The 24,836-nt window shown below is 41.4% G+C and overlaps 1 protein-coding gene across 2 annotated transcripts in view; it reads right to left on the bottom strand.

Moving 5' to 3' along the window:
- LOC147435970 (truncated transcription factor CAULIFLOWER A-like) overlaps window positions 1-24,594 on the bottom strand; it is a 40,660-nt gene extending 16,066 nt beyond the window's left edge. For both annotated transcript variants that reach the window (XR_015185052.1, XM_086488075.1), the window contains exons 1-2: window positions 24,392-24,594; window positions 24,200-24,296 (exon numbers count right to left, since the gene is read on the bottom strand). Coding sequence is in view for 1 of the 2 variants with exons in the window: in XM_086488075.1 (XP_086344201.1) it covers window positions 24,200-24,296; window positions 24,392-24,573 (279 nt within the window). In the remaining variant the exon portion in view is untranslated. The remainder of the gene's footprint in view (window positions 1-24,199; window positions 24,297-24,391) is intronic.
- Between the last annotated feature and the right edge of the window lie 242 nt (window positions 24,595-24,836).

Here is a 24,836-nt window from a genome sequence, read left to right as displayed (position 1 = left end):
GCTCTCTATTCTCATGCATAGGGTGGTATGAGATTCTACTAGTAAGAGAAGAGAGCAAGGGGGGAACATGCAAGCTGATGGTGAGAATCTATGGTAAGTCTTTTTTTCCTTTTTTTGATTCACACATGGGTTCTCATTTATTGAGGTTGATGCTAGCGCCAATCATATGAATGTTGGGTGTGTTTTTCAAGCTTTAGCTTATTTGTCAGTTGATGGCTACTCTTCATATGAGTGTGTCCTTGGGAGCTTCCGCTCTAGGACATGGAAATACCCTCCATGTGCACATCATGGTAAGAGGGATTTTACATTCTGGAGTATGTTTTCTTGCAAGATATTCATGGAGAATATGGAACAAGAGATATGTTTTCCAAATACATTTTGTTCTATAAGTGGAAAATTTCTTGGAAAGCTTCCGCTTGAGGTGGTTAAGCATCAAGGGCAATTAATCCTTTCCATAGAATGCTTCCTGGGAAGCTTCCCCTTGAGGAGGTTAAGCCTCAAGGGTGGTTAAGCATTCCATCTATAAAAAGGAGCCAGCAAGTAAGAGTGTAATCACTTTTTTCACCACAAACTCTCACCCACGCACAACTCTCTCTCTCTCTCTCTCTCTCTCTCTCTCTCTCTCTCTCTCCACTCTATCTATTGTTTGATCTTATATCTATTATCATCTCTCTCATCTACCCAAGTGCCTTGGGTATTTTTCATAAGAGTGCCTCTACTATATACTCTAGAATATTACTATCTATCTACCATGGCATCACACAATGTATATTCGCACGAGATTGGTGCCCCTGTAGACTTCAACCCAAGAGGAAATGCTAGTTTCTCATCTCGACTCTACACGCACGCACATGCATAATCTCACAAGCTCTCCTCCATCTCCTGCCACTTTTGATGCCTCTCTGATAGCTGTGCTCCCATGCTAGCTAGAGGAGATGCAGAAGCAACTCTTGGAGATTTTCACCATGCCAGTCTAGTTTTTTCCCATCACCGTGAGCACTTTGCCTCTTCAATTCCATCCCGACCCCTTCAAAGAGGATAGAAGGAATATGAAGAGACCACCGTTGGCTCTTGCCTGGCAAAATGGATGGCCAACTTTAATTTGTATCATTTTACAGATACCCAATGCAACATTTAGATGCAAATCATGCTGCAAGTCAAGGCCTACATATGGTGGATAGGGTTATGTCCTCAACCAACAACTTGGCCATATTCTCAATCGGTCTTTTGTGATCCCTTTGTGCAAGTGGAAAAGATCAAATGCTACAAGAGTGCGTTCAAGTTGGAGATGGAAAAGAAAGATTTGGATGCTTACTCACAGGAATTCAAGGACCTTGTCCATAAGACAAAGGCCCTGGAAGACCCAAAAATCAGTTTAGAGGTGGTGCATATATTTGGATTTCCATGAGCATGCCAAAATGAGGTATTTTGCAATCCCATTGCATCATTGGAGGACATCTACAAGCTCACAAAGAATTATGGCAATACTTTGGTTGAGTCAACCAATGGAGGGGAAGGCCTCTAACCAAGGCACTTCTACATCAAGTTCTAAGCGCTTCTCTCCATTAGCAACCAGAAGTCAATCAACAAAACACTAGCGGAAGCAAATTTTCAACACACCAGCCACTTCCGTAGCGCATGAGATTGTGTCATGCAAAAGACAATGGTATGTTCTAATCCTCCAAATAATTCTTTCTTTTGATTCAAATATTTTTCATGTTATTTAATACATCCAGACGCCTAAGTGGTTGCATAAGTAATGCCCTATTTGGCCCACATGGGCACACTGTAACAGATATTAATTTCCATCATCTCTACTCAACATCCATTTTTTTCTCATGTGGCATGGCATTTTAAGCTCAACATGCACCTACCGATCATCCTTAGCGGTCCATTTGGTAGATCATCAAGACTCAGATTGATGGACTAAGGTTGTGCTCGGCTCCACACCCCGATAGTCGATGAATTCCTTTCCTCTGTGACTACCATCCTTGATATATTTCCTTTAGTAGATCTCAATCATTTTGTGTAGTCCGCTCAAGGTACTATGCCAATGCTTTTTTCCCGTAGCTATCTTGATTCTTGGTGACCTTATGGGTTTATTCGATAGAGGATGAGACGTTGGTAAGGCACCTTTAACCTTATCTCGCAAGTTTCTACTTGTTTACCTTGGATTGATAACTCATGGATCTCAAACATTTTATAGTCGATGAATTCCTTTCCTCTGTGACTACCATCCTTGATATATTTCCTTTAGTAGATCTCAAGCATTTTTTGTAGTCCGCTCAAGGTACTATACCAATGCTTTTCCCGTAGCCATCTCGATTCTTGGTGACCTTATGGGTTTCCTCGATAGAGGATGAGACGTTGGTAAGGCACCTTTAACCTTATCTTGCAAGTTTCTACTTGTTTACCTTGGATTGATAACTCATGGATCAACTCTTATGTGCAAGATATTCACTAAGATTAATATTCAATCCGATTGCAGATACGGATACACTTGTGTGGTATCCCAAGAACCACATTTTGGAAACGATATGGTTATTACCAACTTACTTATTCAGAGCCGCACACTCGAGGAGCATTTGCAACACCTTCACCTCAAATTAAGTATTTTATGACAAGAAAAGTTGTATGCAAAACAATCCAAGTGTGAATTTTTCACACGGAGTTGTTGTATGTTGGTCATGTCATCTTGGTGGATGGTGGCCCGTTTTATGAACCATATGGCAAGTGAAATTTTTCTTAGGTCTCATCGCATTTCTCAAGAAATTTATCAAAGACTAACCCAAGATTACTAAACACTTTCTAGGTTTGCTAAAGGGTGTTATAAGCAAGTTCCACAACATAGCATACCTTCCAACATCGACCAACTTTTCTTGCACCATCATTGTCCACTCCCTAGTTCAGCATTTTTGTTCAACCACAAACATGTTTATTGCATCTAGAAAACCACAAGACCAAACTGGAAACCAAAAGCACTCCAAAACTACAACCATATGTACAGAGCCTGACACCTGTCACTCGAATCCTTTGCTTAAACGGATTGCCCAACTCCCTGCTTCACCGGATAGCTTGCTCCTTGGTCAAACACCTGACTCTGATTACTTTTGTCTGCCTGCAGCACCTTACCATAGTTCCATACCCATGCATCTAGCCAATCATCCACATAAGCTTCCCTTGGCATACTTTCATCACCCCAAGCACCCATAGGAAAAATGTCCGCTTCAAACGCATTACCGCTCGCATCAGACATAGCATCACTCACACTGAATATCCCATGTCTTTCCTCCCAACCATGCAAAGTGATATCCTCCTTAAGCAAATCATGTACCTGCTCGACAGCCCACTCCACAACTACATTTACCAATATACCTTTCAACCGCCACACAAACCTCCCTGGAAAGCTTGGATACAATCCGGGATTTCATCTCATCTACCTTAGAGCATACATGTGGGTGAAAGCATGTTAATGTGTCACACTTTTTCATGTCCTCGACAATGCTGACTAGCACAATTTTGACATATACTAACTAGTACAATAATATGAGCTACATCTCCAAGATCTATGATGTATCAATGGAAAGCTCTTGAAACAAGGAATCCAAATGTACAATCTCCGACAAATTTTGATCATTAGGAAGAGAATGGGGTGTAGGAGTGCCTCTTTATTTGGAAATTTAAGGGAGTCAAACGTCTAGTATTATGAAAGAAATTAAAGAACAGTTTTTGAATTCAAACAGGAAAAACAACTAGTTTATTTGAATTCAAATTTCCCCCCAAACATGAAATTCAAAATCTAACAGGCAAAACCATATCGTGTAACATATCTATGGAAAGAGCTCGACGTGTAGATTACGGATCTATATCTTTGCTCAAATAGGAGATAGTATGTAGAAGTTATAAAAGGCTAAAAATCATAAAGTTGTTTCCCTCTTTTTTGGGGAAAAAAGTGCATCCTTTGACCACTGTTACAACTCTCTTACACACCCACCATTCTTGTACACATGGCATGAACCTATTTGTCAAAATGCTAATCACTTCCATGATATCATGGAAAATAAAGAGGCCCTCCTAGACCCCATCCTCTTCTTAATGATTATTTGTAAAACATTTACCGAACGCCCAACTTTTTTAAGACGTGTGAACTTGAAAATGCTAACTAGCACAAAAAGCACGACACATTAACATGCTTCCACCCATGTAGATAATTGGAAGTCCTTCCATCTTTGGATCCATATGTACCTCTTCACCCGCCAAGCACTCAGTTCTAGCATCATCGAGCCCCCCATCTTCAATTGGCCCTCCAAGATCTACCAACAATACTTGCTCATAAGGATCTACCACCACTTTTTGTAGATCAACCACATGTACCTACCTTTCAAGTTTAATCTCCTTATCTCGTGGTGGCGATCAAAGCACATGGCTACCTTTAACATGCAACGTGGCTAAAGACTTCTCAACAAGCACCTATCATTCTTTATCCATCTCACCCACTTGGTCATCAAACCCCCAATCATCCTCATCATCCAAGCATACCTACTCAAAAGAACCTATACCCAAGCCATATCTCGTGCAATCCATATTCAATTGCGGTTGCCCTTCCCTTTGGTCAGCATCCAACACCTCTTGCCCGCAGCCCACAATCGCCTTCAACCTGTTCTTCTTCCATGACCCCAACAGCTCTCTCCTCCTTGAAAAACCCCCATACCAGCTCTACAACCAAAGCACACTCCACATCTACCTTGACAAGCATCATCATCAACATCTGCATGTCTTCATAGCACCGGCACTCTTACCTGCTCTTCATTCATAGTGGCTACCATCAAATCTTCATGCATATAGCAAGGTAGCTTAACCTTTACCTACAATAGCTCGTCGAAATCTGTCTCCTCGACATAGAATGTGGACCCATCATCGAGGCTACTCTCTCTACTTGTCTCTCAAAAGCAAGAATTGCTACTCTCATCATCATCACCATAGTTGGACTCGGTATCAGCATCCTCATCCTCTAGCTTCTCTACCAAAGCTTGACCATGATCCTGTCCCCTTTCATTATCCAGCCCCAAGCTCTTGGAACCTACAACTTGGCCACAATCTGCTACCCTTTCATAGAAACACTCCACCAAAAAAGATCCCACCTCTTCAAGCTATGCTAGGTATTTAGCATCTACTACTTCCTCCGCATACATGTCTTCTTCAACAAAAGGCTCATCTTCGTTGATGAGCTCCTCCATAATCGGCATAGACACCTCACAAATAGGCAAATTCAAAGGAACATAACTGCTCAAAGGCCTTACGGCCTTACCCTAGCAGGCTTCACACGTCACACATTTGACACCATCCTCGATTGGTCCCTAGAACATCGTGATGCCGCCATAGGTGCATAATCTATAGGCCTCAACAAGCCTCACTCCAACTTTCTCTTTATTTTCTTGCTCTTTACCTTGGCAACTTTGATAGCCTTGGCATAGATTCCCTGTTCTTCATAGTTGACCTTCTCTTGAACACAAGGATGCAGAAAAGATAGAAACTTCTCCAGCTTGAAACAATCTACATTGGCCACTTGGGTGACAGCAACCAGATCCCCTGAACAAGCTTCAAACTCGTCGACAAAAGCATCAAATATTTGACTTACTTTTTGTCGCAACCCCTTGATCTTTGCATTCGCTTCAACGACCGACACTACCTTGCAAAACCAACACAAAAATTTCCCTAAAAAACTAGCTCAATCTTGCTTATCCACAGCTTTTAGACCGTCGAACCATACCTTTTCTTTTCCTCGCACCACCAATGGCACCATCTACACCTTCTAATCATCACTCCGCATTTGCAATGACAACATGAACATCTCAAAATCTACCAACCACTCAGTTGTACCATGGAAAATGAGACCCGAACTCTGCCACATCTTAAATCACGAACTTAACCTCAGGAGCAATCAGTGTGATTCTTAGTGGGGGCACTAGAAGATGGAAAGGGGTGTTAAGTATGCAGACTGATTTACCCCTTGTAATTTTCTGTGTTAAACACGCACATTTGTAAGACCCCCATTAGGACGAGAAGCCATTGTGCATGAAGAAAAACAACTCGCCGAAAAATAAAATCAATCGTTGGAAGACAATCATGGAGCGAGCACGAAGCATGGGCTACATGCAGGCCTACCGCTTGAGCTTTGGGCGGAAGCTGTAAGTAGGTCTGTGTACTTAATCAATCAGTCATCCTCAACAACATTTCTCAAAGTGTTTGGGTGTGAGGCTTTCATGCACATAGATAGAAGCCTAAGATCAAAGCTAGATGCAAAGTCCAAAAAGTGTTTCTTCATTGGCTATGAAGAAGGTGACTTTGGGTATCGCCTATGGAATCCTGAATATGGTAAAATCTTAAGGAGTAGGGATGTAATTTTTAACGAACAAAGTATGTACAAAGATTACTTGGAAAGAAAACAAACAAAAGAAACAGCTGATCAGTACATGGAGCTTGAGGACAATGAAGACTCAAGGACTGCAAACGGTGACAATGTGCAACAACGTCAACCAAATGAGGAGCCTCAACCTATTCCCCAAAGATCTACAAGAGCAAGTAAACCTCCTGAAAGGTTTGTTCCTTCCTTCAACCATCTCGTGATCTCAGATTCCGGAGAGCCAGAATCATACGAAAAAGCTCTACAGCACGAATCCAAAGAAAAATGGATGAAGAGCATGCAAGTGGAGATGGACTCACTACATTGCAATCAAACATGGGAGTTGGTTGAGTTTCCTAAAGGTAAGCGGGCACTTCAAAACAAATGGGTGTACAAGCTGGAGGAAGAAGAAGGTGGGAAGAAAAGGTACAAGTTTAGGCTTGTTGTAAAAGGGTTTTCTCAAAAGAAAGGTACCGACTTCAATGAAATATTTTCTTCTGTTGTAAAAATGAACTCAACTAGGCTTGTCTTAAGCCTTGTGGCTGCTCATGATCTAAATCTTGAGCAAATGGATGTAAATACGGCATTCCCTCACAGTGACTTAGAGGAGGAAATTTACATGCTTCAATCAAAGGGGTATGAAGTAAAAGGTAAGGAGAAAATGGTTTGCAGATTAAAGAAAAGCTTGTATAGTTTAAAGCAAGCATCAAGACAATGGTACTTGAAGATCGATCGATGGATGTTAGATCATGGATTCAAAAGATGAAACTGAGATCATTTCATCTACACGAAGAATTTGGGAGATGGGAAGTTCATCATCCTAATGTTGTATGTTGATGACATGTTGATTGCAAGTGCTAGCATGCAGGACATCAAAGACCTAAAAGAGGAGCTGTCTAAATCTTTTTCAATGAAAGATTTAGGTGCTGCAAAGAGGATACTTGGTATGAAGCTATCAAGGGAAAGGACGAAGAAGACAATAAAGCTATCTCAAGAGGATTACATCAAGAAGGTACTAGAAAGGTTTGCAATGCAAAATTAGAAAACGGTTTCTGCACCTTTGGCTTATCTCTTTAAACTAAACAAGGATATGTGTCCAAAGACACAAGAGGAGATAGCCTATATGTCTAAAGTTCCATACGCTGCAGCAGTCTCTTATGTATGCTATGGTCTAGACAAGGCCAGACATTGCACATGTAGTGGGAGTTGTAAGTAGGTTCATGGACAACCCAGGTAAAGAGCACTGGCAAGCTGTGAAGTGGATACTTAGGTATCTAAAAGGGACAACAACAAATGCTTTGTATTTTGAAGGAACTGATTTTTTTCTAGAAGGGTATGCTGACGCAGATATGGCACGTGACAAAGATACTCGAAGGAGCACTACTAGTTATGTCTTCATGGTTGGAGGCACAACAGTAAGTTGGGCTTCAAAGGTGCATAAAGTGGTCTCACTTTCTACCACAGAAGCAGAGTATGTAGCAATGACGGAGGCAAGCAAAGAAATTATGTAGCTTCACAGATTCTTAGAAGAGCTTAGATTCAAACAAAACAATTATGTCTTGTACAATGATAGCCAAAGCGCTATTCATCTTGTGAAGAACTCAGCCTTTCATTCAAGGACAAAGCACACTGAGGTGAGATATCACTTCATACGCACTCTTTTGGAAGAGGGACAACTAAAGCTAGGAAAGGTGCATACAAGTGAAAATCCTGCAGACATGCTTACAAAGGTGGTCAACAAGGAGAAGTTGAGCTTTTGCTCATCTTCAATCGGCATTCAAGGATATGAAGCCAGGATGGAAAGTAGTCACAGGTTTTGTTTGGAGATCAGTCTCCAAGTGGGAGATTGTTAAGTATGGAGCCTGATTTACCCCTTGTAACTTTTTGTGTTAAAAACGCATAGTTGTAAAGCCCTCATCATGAGGAGAATCCATCGTGCTTGAAGAAAAACATAGCCGGAAAATAAAATCACTCGTCGGAAACCAAAATTTTAATGGCCAATCTCCAACATAAACACAATCACTCGCGGGAATATTTCTTTTCACCGGAATATTATGGCCGGATGATGACCGGAAAGTGGTCGAAAAACGATCGGACGGTTGGTCGATGGCCGGAAGTCAATGGCCGGTGGCCCGTGGACGAATTCAAAAGCGGACTTGTCTTCTTAAGGACGGCCACACATGGGCGGATTGGAGGGTCCGATTTTGACTTATCTACACAAGGGCGGCTACACATGGCTGTCTCTCATGAGAGAGGGAAGCCCTTTTGGCCTATAAAAGGAGGCCGTTTCTACACACATTTTATAGTGTGAAGTTGATGTAACAAGGTGGGTGTGAGATGATGAGAGTGAAGCAAGGCGACAGCTCCAAAAGGGTATAATCCCTTTGTAACCTACTTCTTGTTTTGAAGTACTAAAGCGTGGCTGCCTTCCCGTGGACGTAGACCACATTAGGTGAACCACGTATTGCTTGTGTACTCTCTCTCTCTCTCTCTCTCTCTCTCTCTCTCTCTCTGCTCTATAATCTCTTTTGTGTGTAAATTATCTCTCTCCATTAAGTAATCTACTCAATTATCTACTTAGCTACGTCATATTTCCTAACAAGGGGAAAGAGGACACACACCCAGAACACACACAAGTGCCTCTCTATAGTCTAGGATACACAGAGCACCCAAATCCACTAGGATTTAGTTTCAAAATCTGCACAATCTCACTCACACATACCCGTCTCGGAGTACCAACTCACACACACGCTTCTCTCAAATCTCAAGCACATGCCGCACCCACGCAAAAAAAATTTACACCGCTAAGACACACCAACCCTCTCTCTCTCTCTCTCTCTCTCTCTCTCTCTCTCTCTCTCTCTCTCTCTCTCTCTCTCTCTCTCTCTACCCACACGGACCTTGGCTCGGGGTTGCACCCCACACCCCACCACACCTACATCGGCAAGCTACAACACAGAACAAAGCACGACAGAAAAGAAAGAAGAGTCGAGAATCATCACAAAAAAATTGGGGACAATGGCGAGCTCTTCATTCTACCAAAACCTGTTTACGAAGCACCTACATGTCGTGGCAAGGCACACACCTCCTACGCTTCTCTTCTCCACCTTCCCAAAGGCTCCTCAACCTTGGCTTTCCAAGCGATGGATTCAACAAGCCCCTACACAAAAAAGCACTTGGCAATAAAATAAAAAAAAACCTTTATATGGAGCTACATATACACAAATACAAAAAAATGGGGGTTCATTTTGCCGTACAGCTTTTGAGCAACTCACTTTGGTATTTTTTAACATTGTACACATATGTGCACACCCTATTTAGAATATCTTGCATGCCTTTACTTGCTCGGTCAACCACTTCCAAGTCCAACTGCATGTGAAGCACCTCAACTCTCAAGGGGCCTTTTTTGGTTGTCACGGAGCACTGACAACCCAATGGGACCCCCCTCCCTTCAATTAAAAGTTTTGAGTTTGTATAGACACGGGCCCCGCCCGTTATCAAGCTATTATGTCATCATCTGCATCTCATGCCAATCCACTGCCACCGTTGCCATCGGACGCCTATTTGCACCACCAATTGTTGGAACCTCCACCCGCAGCACGAGGGCGCTGTCTTTTGGTGATATATCCCGCTTACCCGGCTTCAAACTTTGCATGCGAGATAATAGCATGCCACATGGCAGCAATGGAGAACAACACCCTCTCCAATCTTAAAAAAAACCCACAAACACATTAAAAAGTCCATTTTTTGGCCCTCCTTCACACCGTTGTTACTTAATTCTCAATGGTCCAGTTGCCAAGTCGTCAAGTCACACTTGTAGCCATGATCCCCGGCTACAACTTAGCCCCCGATCCCGCCATACTTTGATATTCTTGAGCCCCAAAACGGGAAAAAAATCTTTGGGAATCATTGCATGTAAATGTCGTCCAACTTCAATAGGCCGTAACTTTCTGTCCTGGCATCCAATTGACAAGCAACCACCTCTTGCTAGCTCCTCAATCAATCACTACGTCTGAAAACCTCATCAAGATCCAAAAAGCATCTGATGGCCAAATCATTTAAACCAACTCAAAATCGACCCTCGTCAAATCTTCAACTGCCACTTGCTCAACTAGGATCCGATTCTCAATTTGAAAGGATCGACATGGCAGGAAACTCAAGTGATTCACGTTTAACTACTAAAGCAAGCGATGGCCATCTATCCCCATCTACCCCACGTGTCAAAGATTTTCAATACCTTCCACCTTTAGACAGCCGTATCTTGCCCACTGTGGCATGTTTGATGAGCCCTCTCGACCATATCCCTCAGCATCTCGAACACTACATTCCTGGGCACTAGCACATCACTTTGGACACTTGGACCTGCCAACTCATTTGGCCCTCCCGAGAGCCCTCCTAGCCTAAAAACCTGCATTGGGCATACATTTTTGTTGCCACCTGTCTACGTGGATCTCTCACACCGTCTTTATCCCTCTATCCTGCAATTATTGACAACTCTTGCACAACATAGCACACCTTCCAGCATTGAACAACTTTTCTTGCACCATCATACGTGCTTTGATGAGCTCAATCAATGCTTTCAAGCATTGAAACAACTTGTTACATGTGCAATGATGTTGGATCCAGACAAACCCTTTGTGCTGAAAACTGATGCGAGTGATTATGTCATGGATGTTATTCTCTATTGAGACGGTCAACCTATAGCATTTAAAAGTGTCAAGCTCACCGCCATAAAGATCCGTTATCCAATATAGAAGATAGAAACTCTCAGCTCACAAGATTACTACCGAGAAATCTCTTCATCTCATGAGCTATAGAGAGTGTGCCGGGGTGGGCACACTCCCTAACTTGATTTGGGCTCCTTGAGTACCATTCAATGGCTTCAATGAGAGAGAGAGAGAGAGAGAGAGAGAGAGAGAGAGAGAGAGAGACCTATGGATTGCACAAAAGGGATCAATGCATTGTCAAAGGATACTTCCCGGGGCCATGTGTACACAACGAGAGTGAATTTTTTAGTGCCAATCAACTTTGAGCTTCTTTCCCTTCCCTTGGAAGCAGTCATGCCCGCCCCTTTGCTCAATCAAGAGTCTTTTGTCTTCTTCTCCACGCCTCCATGGCTCAAACACATGCAAACCTTCCAAAAAGTCCATATTCTTTGATTCCAAAATTGTTTTGATACCAGTGTGGGTTCTTGGGCTCTAAAACCTCTCTCCTCCTAGCCTCTTGCCCCTTTTATAGGAAACCCCCAAGCTATGGCTTCAGACTAGACCCTTAGCCTAACATCTATCCGGTGCTCAACAATGTGAGGCAGCCAATTAGAGTTTTCTCTCTTCAAAAAGACATTTGGAATTATCTATTGAAGTGATTAAACTTCCATGGATCAACGGTCTTGATAAGAAATTGAAGTGAAAATTTAGAATTTCTAATAGGGAAAAATAGCACTTTATTCGTGCAACTAGGAGGAAGGCTACACCAACATTACACTCGCAAGAGTTTTGCATTGTTCTTGGTTATTTTCTAGAGTGGGGCTTTAATGGCTGAAGTTTTTTTCTTTTCAAGAGTATCGTTAGCTTCAAAGGCTCTACACTTCATTTAATTTTGCTTTGAACTCTCACATTGAGAGGACCGACACATTCCAAGCCACACTACTACTCTTGATAATGGGGAAGGGGGTAGGAAGGGCACCATAAGGGCATGAGACGCCTGAGAGAGGCATCCCGAGGGGGAAGATAAGAGATAGGGCATATATCAGCAACAAGTTGTATATCCAAGGCTTTCAGGTATATGCATTAGACGAACATCTTCATGGAGTATTTCATGAAAACTCTCAAGGATTTTATTTTTCAAAGAGACAAGCATAAAAAAGGTATGGTTGGGGCATAGAAACAGGGGACGGGGGGACGCGGCCCATTTATGCGGGGACGGGGCGGGGGACACCGGAACGGGGGACGCCGGAACAGAGACGGGGACTCCTTTTTGGGACATGGGGACGTCCCTCACAGGGGACGGGTGGCGGGACGGTTCCCGGGACACGGGTCCACGATGACACCGCCGGATGGGACGCGGACAGGGGGCGGGTTGCTTTCTACTTAAGAGCACCCAAGCCTCAAGGTCACTTCCTTGAAGTTCCCATTGCCCAAGCCTTGCAAGACTCAAGTGCCAAGAGCCAAGTTTGAAGTTGCCCTCCGACTCTTCGAGGATCTGCCCTTGAGTGACAAGTCTCTTGACTCTCGAGTCTCTTTCTCCTCTCTCTCTCTCTCTCCCTCTCCCATCTCCCCTCCTCTCCAAGTCGAAGGCTTGAGCCTTAAATCCTACCCCTCTTTCCTTCTCTTCAAGATTTCTCTAATATCTATGTACATCATTATGTTTTGCCCTTTGGCCAAGATGATTGATGCTTGATCACCACACCAATGGTGTATTGTGTCGTGCACGCCGCACGCCCTTTGTTATATTTTGGTATTATGTAATATGAGTGCAAAACACACTTTTTCTTTGCAATCTTGTGCTCTTAGTGTTAACTGTTGTCTCAAATTAAATTTGCAAAGAACTAGTGTTTTTTAAAGCACGTCCCCCATCGCGTCCCCCATCCCCTGTTTTGCCACATCCCCATCCCCAGGACCCTCCACGTCCCCGAGACCCGTCCCCGTCCCCATGTGACTATGGGTTGGGGGGTGGCTCGTGAAAAAGTCAATGGTCTTAATTACATAGCTCATAGGGTCATCAAATCCTAGCATGCCTGGATTGTGGTGTCACACATTGCTAATCAACATTGTGTTGAGAAACAAACTCAAGGCCAACGAGTAGAGAGGAAGATGGATGAGAGCTTGCAACACAAGCTTATGGGGTTTTCAATCATCAACTTTGATACAAGATAAAAATGGCTTCAGAGGTATGAAGTGGAGAAACATGAGAATTTGCATGAGCGATCCAGCTTGATAACAAATCATGCCACCATGAATTTTCCATTGTCGTAGCACCTTAAGCCTCTTCCAAATTTTCAACATGTATTTAGCTATGCATAGAGTTTTCCCAAATAGAACGAACTAGAGAGATTATACCATAGCCTAGAGAGTATGAGGATCTTGCCCTCATCTATAATTGGCATATAAATTTCATGTCCTTCATCAATTGGTAACCTTTTATTTGTGCTCATCTTCTTGTTGAGAACAAGGCTGTGGTGGGTGATGGCGATGAGGATCCATGGCATGCAAGAGTGTGTAGAAGAAGAAGGAACGAGCGAGAGAGAGAGAGAAAGAGAGAGAGAGAGAGAGAGAGAGAGAGAGAGAGTTGACATCATGTAAAAATAGAACAACGCCTCTATTAATTTTGTGAAATCCTTACATATATAATGTGAAAAACTTGCCATGCATACTTCTAAAAGAAGTGGAGTGCATTTTCATGCTCTACATGCTCCAAGAGAGTTCTCCCACGGGTAGAGGGCTTGAAACCCAAAAATAACCTCCCTTAAGCCTGAACTAGATACACCACTCTCATGATACCTCGAGTTTTTGGTGTGCTCGTCAACCGCGAGTTTTATATTCTCTCACAACCAAGCATTTTGGTGTACCCATAACTTGGTGCTACTATTAAGCTACCAACCAATGGAGTTTTTTGGTTTACTTCCGAACCTTGGGTTTATAGTGTACCCAATAACCTCATGAGAAGTGGGTCAAGAGGCTGAGAACATATGTTTTGGGAGGTCTCACCACTTATGTGTGGCAATGTCTATAACCCGTACAAATGTGTGAGACATGGTTGTAACTCACAATTAATAGGGTAAATTGACAAAAAATATATGATATTGTTGATAGTAGACAAATTTTCAACAAAAATATAACACTAGACTAGTAAAAACAGTTTTGAAATGTGCAAAGATCGGTAGTTGCAATTGAGAAGATCTAGGTCAGAAACATGTTCAAATTTTGAAAGCCTTTGGAGGCTTGGAAGCCAAAATTCCTGAAATTGATGATGTAAATTGACTTCATTTGTCAAAATTGTTGAATTTCGATGCCGTATTTGAATCTTCAACTTCATACTTTCCATGGTGATCTGCTTACATACACAACAATTGTTTCATAAATTGTTTCATAAAGTGTGTTCAGCTGCCATTTGCAAAATTCTTTTAGGGGCCAGTATATGTGAAGGCTATTTGCGAGTGAAGGAATGTGGTATGAACAACCACTTGCTTGAATAATTTAAATTTACTATGGTTTCCTTGAGCAATCGATTACGTCTTGGAGACTTTACTGCTCATGATGTTGTGGAAAAGATTTTTGAGATGCCTAGCTGATGGAGCCACGTAATCACCCTGCGGAGGAGAAGAGAAACACCATGGATGCCAGTGTTTTGAGAAGCACCATCAATAGCTGTAGACCACGTTTTGATAAGATTGTCAAAGAGCTTCCACCCGCAACCTTGGACCAGTAGTGTTTTAAAACACAGTTCAAAATTGCATGAGCTACCTCTCCAAACTAGAGCGGTAGCGTTTTGAGATGCTCAGTCTTTGCCTAGGCCTAGAAGTTATTTCCACCTTGGAGACGTAGCGTTTTGAGAACACCCTCTGTGGATTGTGCTTGCGCCACCAGCTTGACCTAGAGATGCACCTTTTTCATTGCCTACAACATCATCTTAGAATGCTTCCCTACCTAGCGCCTAGGGCCCTCTCATGGGCTCTGATACCACTTGTTGGGAACAAGGCTATGGTTGGTGATGGCAATGAGGATCCATGGCGTGCAAGAGTGTACAAAAGAAGAAGGAATGAGAAAGAGAGAGAGAGAGAGAGAGAGAGAGAGTCGACACAATGTAAAAATAGAACGCCTCTTATTAATTTTGTGAAAACCTTGCCATGTATACTTTTAAAAGAAGTGGAGTGCATCTGCATGCTCCAAGAGAGTGTTCCCACAGGTAAAGGGCTTGAAACCCAACACTTCCAAGGGTAAGTTTTCTTGTGTTATTTTGCCTTGTTACTACAAGTACACATAATCTTATTCCCTTTGTCAATTGGTGATCATTTATTTGTGATCCTCTTCTAATGGTGAGTTTGCATGTGCTTTTATGCTTAGTATTATTAGTGAGGGCCAATTTGGTTGCACAACTGGTAGTTTCAAGTGTATAGGATTAACTAGCACCTGATCACTTTCTACATAAGCATTTCTATGAGCAAGACCTTGTGATGAGAACGCGTAGGTTGGGTACGATGCAGGTGATTCAAGTTGGTCACTTATGTTTGCAATGCATCTCTACATGAAGAAAAGTGATGTATCCTCCAAGTCAACTCCAAAATGGTTTGGAGCAGTAGAAGAGACATTGTGTTGTTCTCGTAGAACATAACACTAGTTTGGCACCACAACCAAACATTACAATGTCCTTTTTGGATCATTTTGTAAAAAATACCAAGGCAAAATCGTAATGGCTTTCTACCAATTTACACAATGTGTGACTTGCCCCATCGGTATACTACATAAGAAAAACACTACCAAGTTGTTTTGAGAATCACTATTTAACAAAAAAAAAAGGTTCTTTACTACCATGTCTAAAAAAGCGTTTGTGGATTCTAGTATGTGTTGCACAAATCCTATATAAAAAACAATTGCCTCTGAGTTACATGAATATGTGGTTTTTGTAAGTATATAAAGTGGCACATAAAGTATTGTGACAAACAAAATTCATTTGATCTAAGAAAAAAATTATTCAATATGAATAGATAAAATAAAAACATGTAAAAAACAGAACACACTGATGTGTCCATTCAAATTGTTCTAAAAAAAATTTATACAAAAAATTGACTTATTCTTGTATTTTTAAGTTTTCCTCGCAAGTAGCTTTCCCACAAAAATCCATTTGACATTGTTTTGAGCATAGAAATGACGTATGATTTTTTACAAGTTTAAGGACATTTCAATGTCCAAGTACTAAACAAGTGTTAAAAGGTCAAAAAAGTTTGAAGTTACAAATTATAAGTGAAGTAAACTACTCACAAAAATACAAAATGAAGAGAAACAAGAAAACGAATGAAAAATTAATCAAGTTAAAAATTAGAAGAGAGGTAAAATATGCACAAAAACACAAAATCAAGGGACACAAGAAAAGAAATGAAAAACTAAATCTCTTTATTTTTTTATAAACAGTATAGATAAACATTTACTCACTTGGAAACTAGGAATCGACCTCTTCATACTACGATGAACATGGTGTCATGCCGCTATGTGAGCACGGTGTAAAAACACATTCAAAGCATGATCTTCTTGCTTTATTATTCGAGGAGCCAAAGCATGTATTGGTGGTACCAAAAAGGGGTGTCTTGGACACACTTTTGGTAGCACTTTACAAGCTCCATCTTCATGTGTTACATGTAAAATAAACTAACATGTTATATATCAATGGATAGATTTTTTTATGTAGAATCTAAAAGTATAAACTCCGACAAGTTTTGAGTTTTTTGCAAAAAAATTTGTTGATCCCCACTTTTTTTTAAGGGTACCACCAAAAGGTGCAAAAAATGGTACCACCAATACATGCTTTTACCCCTAGGGTCAAAGGTGTTAGTTTAGCCACTCCCTATTGTGGCTACAATATGGATGGTTGAAACTTTTAGGAGTTTTAGCCTATTTTTGGTATTTTTGGACATTGGTTTTGTAAATAAATCCAAAAAACATTATAAACCACTAGAAGAGACCTTCATGCATAACTTTAATTTCTTTTCAGCAACTTTTAGAGATGACATGCAAAAAACAAAGACTCCCAAGTTTGCATCACTAGCAATCGCAATTTTAAGATGGCAAGCACTCTAGACATAGAAAGAGGAGGAAGAGAGATCCTGGAGAGTTATGACCAAACGTCCTAAAGACATCTTAGAGTTTTACCCCTCTTTGGAATCCAATGGAAGCATGATATTTGCCTTCGGAGAAACAGATCAAAAGTTGGAGTTTTCAATGACTTTTGGAGCTTTTTACAACTAGTGATTCCAAATTTCTACAAAAGAAGGCAAAAGATTGGAAGGAAATATGATGCTAGTTGGGATGGTTTGTTTGAAGAATCTATTAAGGAAGAAAGCTCAAATTAGATGGATTTTGAAATCAAGCACATTGCTTCTAAAGAGACAGATAATCTACACGATTTACCGAATGTAAAACTGATACAAGTACCAAGCTATGCAAATGTTTGCAAATAGGTTTGAGCAAGGCTAGAAGCTAGTGTAGATGAGTGCCTTCTAAAATATGTCAACCTATTACAAGCTAACAATGAGTACATACTCACAATTTTGTATGCAAAACTATGTATTCCATATTCCTTACATGCGTAAATTTGATCTCGTGTCTTTCTCCCTTTTTGCTATGTTTTCTATTGCTCCTCATGTTGCTCGTGAGCAGGGTAAAGCATTTTGATCTTGTTGTGTTTTAGCATCATCATCTTCTTCTTTATCGTTCATTAGTTCTTTCAAAGCTTTGCATATGTAGATGACAATTCAAATGCTTTGGTGATCAATTTAATGTATCGATGTATGTCTTTGTATCTTGCAGGAGTTTTGAGTCCACTGCTACAACAATTTTTATGGTTATCAATTTCAAGTTGGTCAAGTTTCCTGGTGACCTCAAAAATACACAATGAATATGAAGATGTATCTACAGATGCTTTATAGATTGAATTGACATCAGAGTATAAAATTTACGATGATGGACCTTGTTCAAAGGAGACATGTGATATGGGTATTGTTTCCAATCCGTGTGGAGATGCAAACAAAGCTACTTCCCATGAAGTGACTACTATAATGGGCTCCACAAAATATATATTCACTACTTACATAGTGCAAGTCTCGTCTAAGTAAACTCTAAAGAGAAGAAAACTTTAAAGGAAAAACAAGCAAAGAAAAACACAAATGTATCAAGCTGCACTCGACTATCTCTATTTATATTTATATGGACACAAAAAGTCTTTTGACTTTCCACTTCTATATATAAGTCTTTTAATTTCTAAACTTACCCTTCACTAATGCACTTTAGATGTTTTGAAAGGATTTTTATTTTTTCAAGATTGGGGAGACCTAATGGGCTCCAGACATAGAAAATATTCGAGGCATAAAGGAGATGATGATACCGTATCACAAGATAGCTGCAAACAAATGTATGAGCACCATCTACTGCAGATTGGGAGGATCCATATGGTGATGAATTAAAGAAAGGTAAAAATGAAATCTTTATGCAAACATTAAAATTACACATGTATAATGTTGATTCTCTTGTATGTGGTTCTTATTTTAGTCATCCCTCTTTCTTGGAAGATGACGTAATTTCCAAAGATACGATGCTTATTCACAGAAGGTGCAACAATTTTGCAACCTCTTATGGATAGACATGAGTAGAAGGGTTGTGGTGATTTTAAAAGAGGAAGTGGATGCTATATATCAAATACATACAAAATTCTAAGTAGGAGAGGCGAAATAGTACTTGAAAGAATGCGAGACTATTCAGTATTAGTTTAAGGTATATATTGTCAGTAATCATGTTACATGTGATGACGATTCTTTGTACCATGATCTACAGCTAGTACAAAGGGTTTACATAAATATAAACATGACTCAAGATATCAAGAGGACGACGATGTTGAGTTTATGCAAATGTTAGATGAAAAATGGATTGAAATGAACTATGAATTCTTTTCAAGGACGGATCTATGGGTGAATATTCTTTCGATGGATAGTAATGTTTGATACTATTTTCTGTATGGTATTTTTCAAAATTACTTTATGATCCAAGTGGAGTACTATATACAAGTTTATCATCGTTACAAACACTAATGTGGTATGTATTGAGGAATATGCATACAACATATGATTTCAAAAGCTAGAGGATGCCATGAATTTCTATCTTGAATGTGCCAAGTGTCTCAAAATTTCACAAAATTTCACGTTAACCCTTACAATCCAAGTTTAAAGTTCTTTCTTGTGATGCCATGGGGTTGGCTTATCAGTGGGCTCATATGGGATGTTCCAAAGCTAGAGATTGCGAATGATTTAAATTACATACAAATATTATCCATACAAGGGTGGACTAATTCAACTTTGATCATTGCGCTTGGCCACTTTTATAGCCACATCTTTCAAGAATACAAAGAGACTAATGGATCAAATGCGCAAGCCCTCTACATGAGGGGAATGGGATCGTGCTAGCTAGGGTGGATGAAAGACAAGCATCGTATACAAAAGTGAGGTGTAGGCTAGATTGTTACTCAAGCGAATTAGGCTCCGAGCTGGATTAACTTTGTCTCATAAACACTCAAACTCCAATAACTCTAGGAAAAATCTCACACCTTAAGCAATCCTCCGTTTGAGGTTTGAACTAGGACAATACATTAAAGATTCTTTATCCACTAAGGATGACATATAGTATCCACACAAGATGTCAATACATATCCACTAAGAATGATAGATCCATAAAGGATGACAAAAATTCCTCCCATTGGGCTTTGGGTTACAACTTGATAAAGAAAGACAACACTCTAATCCTGAAGCACAAACACCATACATTACCAATCCAAGAGAAAAACAACATAACACTCCAATCCAAGAGCAAAACCAACGCTCTAATCCAAGAACAAAATCCTGAAAAATGTCTGCTTCACTCCCCAACCCAAGAGACAAACAACATAACACTCCAATCCAAGAGCAAAAACAATGCTCTAATCCAAGAACAAAATCTTGAAAAATCTTTGCTTCACTCTAATCCAAGAGCACCTTCTTCTTCAATTCTTTGCCTTAAACTGCTTCATGGTCTTTGTCTTCTAGCGGCACCTTGTTGGTGCCAATGATGTCGATGTTGCGTTAGCTTTGTCTTGAGCTTTATTGAAACAACAAGTGAAATGAAAAACTACTGATGAAAAGGAACTGCTGGTGCGGATTTTGATTATGTTGTTGCCGATTTTCCCTCCCCTTGAAGTGAGTTTTGAAATTTCCCCATGGGCCTTGGAGCAGTCTTTGCACTTGGAGCATAGCCACAAGGGACGCGTCAAGGGACGGGGATCAAATGGAGTTCTAGTGTGAAAAAGAGGACGGGATGGCAAGTAGAGATGGAAAAGTGAGGACAGGAAGCCCAAAATTAGACATCTCGTGTGACTATGACTTGGAGACTCTCCAAGGCCAATGTTTAGACTACGTATAATAGCACAATGACATTATCCTCCTTAATGATGGATGTAGTGACATACATTGCAAAAATTGTGTTTGGCTGCAAGATTTTCAATTTTAATGAGTTCTTTAAAATTTCCCTTCAATGTGAAATACCTGTTCATGTAAGTGGTCACCTTCAAGCAAAAAATTGTCTTCTTTGATAACCTTTTGCTTTGCTTGAGGTTGAAGTCGAGGCTTGAGACAATGCTTGGAGTAATGAAAGGTTCTCTCTATGAGATAAAAATATGAAGCTTTAGAACCTTTGGAAGTTGAACTTTGATGGTTTTGGCATTACTGCAGGTCAATGGGAGCCTTGGTACAACAGGGTTGTCGGATTTCCCTCCTCACAAGGGGTCGGGCTCCTTGGCTTAAGGGTGAAGCTCACAAGAACTGGTCCTAACAGACCCAAATCCGCCTTTTAGAATAACTTGAAGCGGCCCTTTACGTACGGCTAAGGATTTTAACACCGTGGGAACCACCACCTATGGACCTGACAAGAGCATAAGGTGTTTTTTTTTAATGACACTTTTGACAACTGGCTGTAAGCGCACGAGCACACGAGAGAAGCCATGGGAAGAGGCCCTTGCAAACCCGCCCGCGATCCAAAGTTACAATGAAAACCAATTTCGGATCCACACGCTCCCCCCAAAAATGGGCTAGGGTATCGAACCCAAGAACTGTGGGTCAATGTACTACTTATGGTGAGCTAACCACTTGGCCCACGAGGCCACATTGTAGGAGATCTCTGAAAGTAGTAATGATAAGCCTTCTCTTGCAGGGATACGCACACATTACACACACCTAATAATTGGTAAAATTGAGCAATGGCAAGCAAGGTGTTCTTAATCTTCAATTTTGATGCTACAGAGCTCGTTGGAGAGCTTGTAATGAGAGCTTCAAAGTAAAATGATCAATGCTTTGAAAATGCAAGATTAAGGAGATTAATTGAGGATGAAAATCACTAAAAAATCAACACCAAAGCAAACACAAAAATGGATAATCCTCTCCCTAATCAAGCATACCTAGCCATGGAGGGTAGTGGCCTCTTGGGTGTGCCCACGCATAGCTAGATTTGGTCTTAATTAGTGAGAGATAAAACTAGTTATGAAAAAATGCTAATGGAGCGTAACGGTGATTAAGAAAGTACTAATCAATCTAATGGAGATGCTACTCACTAACACACAAATGTATTACAACAATCCTAGCTAGAACACCATGTAGCTCTGATACCACTTGATGGGAATGGGATCGTGCTAGCTAGGGTGGATGAAAGACAAACATCGTGCACACAAGTGAGTGTGTGTATGCTAGATTGTTACGTACTCAAGAAAATTAGGTTCCAAGATAGATGAACTTGCACTCATAAACACAATCTTGAATAGTTTACTAACCCATCACAAGCTCACCATAAACAAGAGATATGTAATGAAAACATGGAATGGATTTGTCTATTCATGAAATGAGCTTTAAGTAGCTCTATAGCCTTGCACCACTACATGCGGGATAATTCCATCCTTTTTCTCCTTGACTCATACTCTAGTGACTCTAGGACAAAGCTCACACCTAAACTACACCCCATCTTAGATTTATAGAACCAAATAGAGCAAAAGAGATACATTGACTCAATCTCTAGGAGTAGTCTTGAAAGAAATCAACTCTTCAAGATGGGGATGATTAGGAAGATCATACTCCATGCCAATCGAAGAGCTTCTACTTACTTTTTCTAGATCAAGGCTCAATGAGGAGAACTCGTAGACAACAACGAGCTTGGCAATGTCCTTGTGCACAATCTAGCCCTCTCTAGGCTTTTCTACTTCAACAAAGGGACCAAGTTTGAAAGTAAAGACCAGGGACTCATGGTGTCATGAAGACCCAAAGTGAATTCAACTCAAAGGAATGTTTAAGTATGGAGAAGTCTACTTGAATCTTTCAAAAAGAATGACTCAACCCTTGAAAAAAGTCCATGAAACCACTCACTGTATTCAAAAATTCAAATACAAAGCATTGTATAATCAATATGGATATATTTGTATTCTAATAATGTATATGGATATAATATATTCAAATACAAAGCACTCTATAATGAATATGGATATATTTGTATTTAAGCACTTGCACCTAAAACCGCTTTGGTTTGCTGAGCACTTCAAACTTGTTGAACCAAGGATATGCGCGGGGGCCGACGAGCAAGGAGGCCCTACCTAGTAATGCTAATCCTAACACATGCATGCATCATCGCATGTTACGGTGGACTTCTATAGGGTGATTCTATGCCCCTTGTGTGGGTGGAGCTTAGGACTACATGGGGCTAGGGACAAGGACGGTATGCTAGTCACCTATGAGAGATTGTTGATAGGCGCCGAGTCCAACTATGTCGATTGACAGGAGATTTAAGAGCAATTCTCCATTCAAAAGGGCTGACGAGCATGGAACCCCTACCTAGACATGCTAGTCCCAATTCATGCGCCATAAATTGTGACACAATGTAGTTGAGTTGTATAGGGGGGCGCTATCCTCGGATGTGGGTGGAGCTTTGGACTACGTAGGGATATAGATGGCGTGCTGGCCAACCATGCCCGAATGGTGATGGGCGTTGAGCTGGGCTATGTGGACTGAGATAAGAAGTTGATAGTCCCACACTAGAGGAGTCTCGAGAGTGGCATGGGGACATTTTGAGACACGTCTAGTAGGAGGCCCGCCTCCGTAATGCATGCATACTTGCATCCCAAGCTTGAGTACCTAACACCCACCACGCCTTTGACAGACGTGCTCTATCCAAGCTTGGGTTTCCTGGAATCATAAGGGGATAATGGCAAAAACTACAAACCAAAAAATCTTCACACACACGCGCGCACACACACACACACACACACACACACACACACACACCCCCCGGGAAAAAGAAAAATGTGAAGTAAGACAAAAGCGGTAGTTATGGGCAGATGTCACCCAGATCCGATTGATCTGGTGTCTTTGTTTCATCGCCAAATTTCATTTTTTATCCCCTTTTTTCCTTGCACAAGTTTCCTATCGTAAATGCATTATACCATGCCACCCTAGCCCTGATTTTGCCGGTTAAAAATATACTTGCATACCAGGCTCCTTCTCAGATTTATTCGCTGGACTCTTCACAGATTCCACCACAGCTCTAATTCAATTATCCTCTGCATGTGTAAAATTCGAAGGCGTGTATGGAAGAAACGTGATCGATCTCGACACGTGGCAGAAACGTGCGTCGAGGGAGACGGTCGCTGCATGAGAACAGCGGACCCTTGATTTAAACAGTAAAAAACCTTGCGCTGGATTGCTGTCTCCTGCATAATTTGTTCTCAGGGATGCGGCCCTGGCTGCCTTGCCCTGCGAGGCGCCGCCAGCTTGACCTGCAACGCCTTCCTCCGAGTCCGCGGCGCCTCATTCGCCAGAGCGTCCTTTTGCTTTCAATCCCACGGCCAGCATCTACAGAGATTCTTGCATTTCGCAGAATAATTATTCGGTTTGATCTGTCCTTCTCCTAAACCATTAATGATGTCTCGCACACAGTGACCGCAGCCTGCAGCACTCTGGAGCATCGTGTCTACGAAGACAAACATTTCAAAGAAGTATGAGAGGTCGAGGGGGAGAAGAGGAGTACTCACAGCTTGAATATTGGTGCCATTATTCGACGTAGAAGGTAGAGATCGGAAATCGTTGTGAGTAGCATCCCAGTATGCTTCAAGTATCTCCGGCATGCTCCTTGCAACGCACATCCACAATACTTATATATTAGGGTTCGCCATAGCCAGCATTATAATACTAGATAGCTGTAAAAACATATATGTTCTGCGTACCGGTCTCCCGAGTACTGAAAGAGCCTGCCAGAGCTGGAGAAGACGATGAGGGCCACTTGCGCATCGCACAGAATGGAGAGCTCGCGAGCCTTCTTCAACAGCCCCACGCGCCGCTTGCAGAATGTCACCTGCCGGTTGCTACTGTTCTCGATGCGCTTCATCTCAATCTTGCCGCGACCCATCGCCACAGAGAGAGAGAGAGAGAGAGAGAGAGAACCCAACTATCGTGTGCGCAATAGAGACCGGCAAGACGACGCTTTGCGCCTCTAAATCGACTGAGTCAATTAGACTAGTCTGTATATCGGATTTCAACTCGTCCGGACAAGGAGTGTGTACTGGGCGATGACCTAGAGGCATTTACACACAGCCCTGCAGCGTTTTGGCTGACGCAGGCTATACTGTCTTCTTGCTGCTGCGGGGTCATGGTACGGCGGTGCGTATAGAG

The sequence above is a fragment of the Adiantum capillus-veneris genome, chromosome 18 (assembly GCF_014529385.1).
Source record: "Adiantum capillus-veneris isolate H3 chromosome 18, ASM1452938v2, whole genome shotgun sequence".
NCBI lineage: Eukaryota > Viridiplantae > Streptophyta > Polypodiopsida > Polypodiales > Pteridaceae > Adiantum > Adiantum capillus-veneris.
This window is presented reverse-complemented; position numbering and strand designations above follow the sequence as displayed.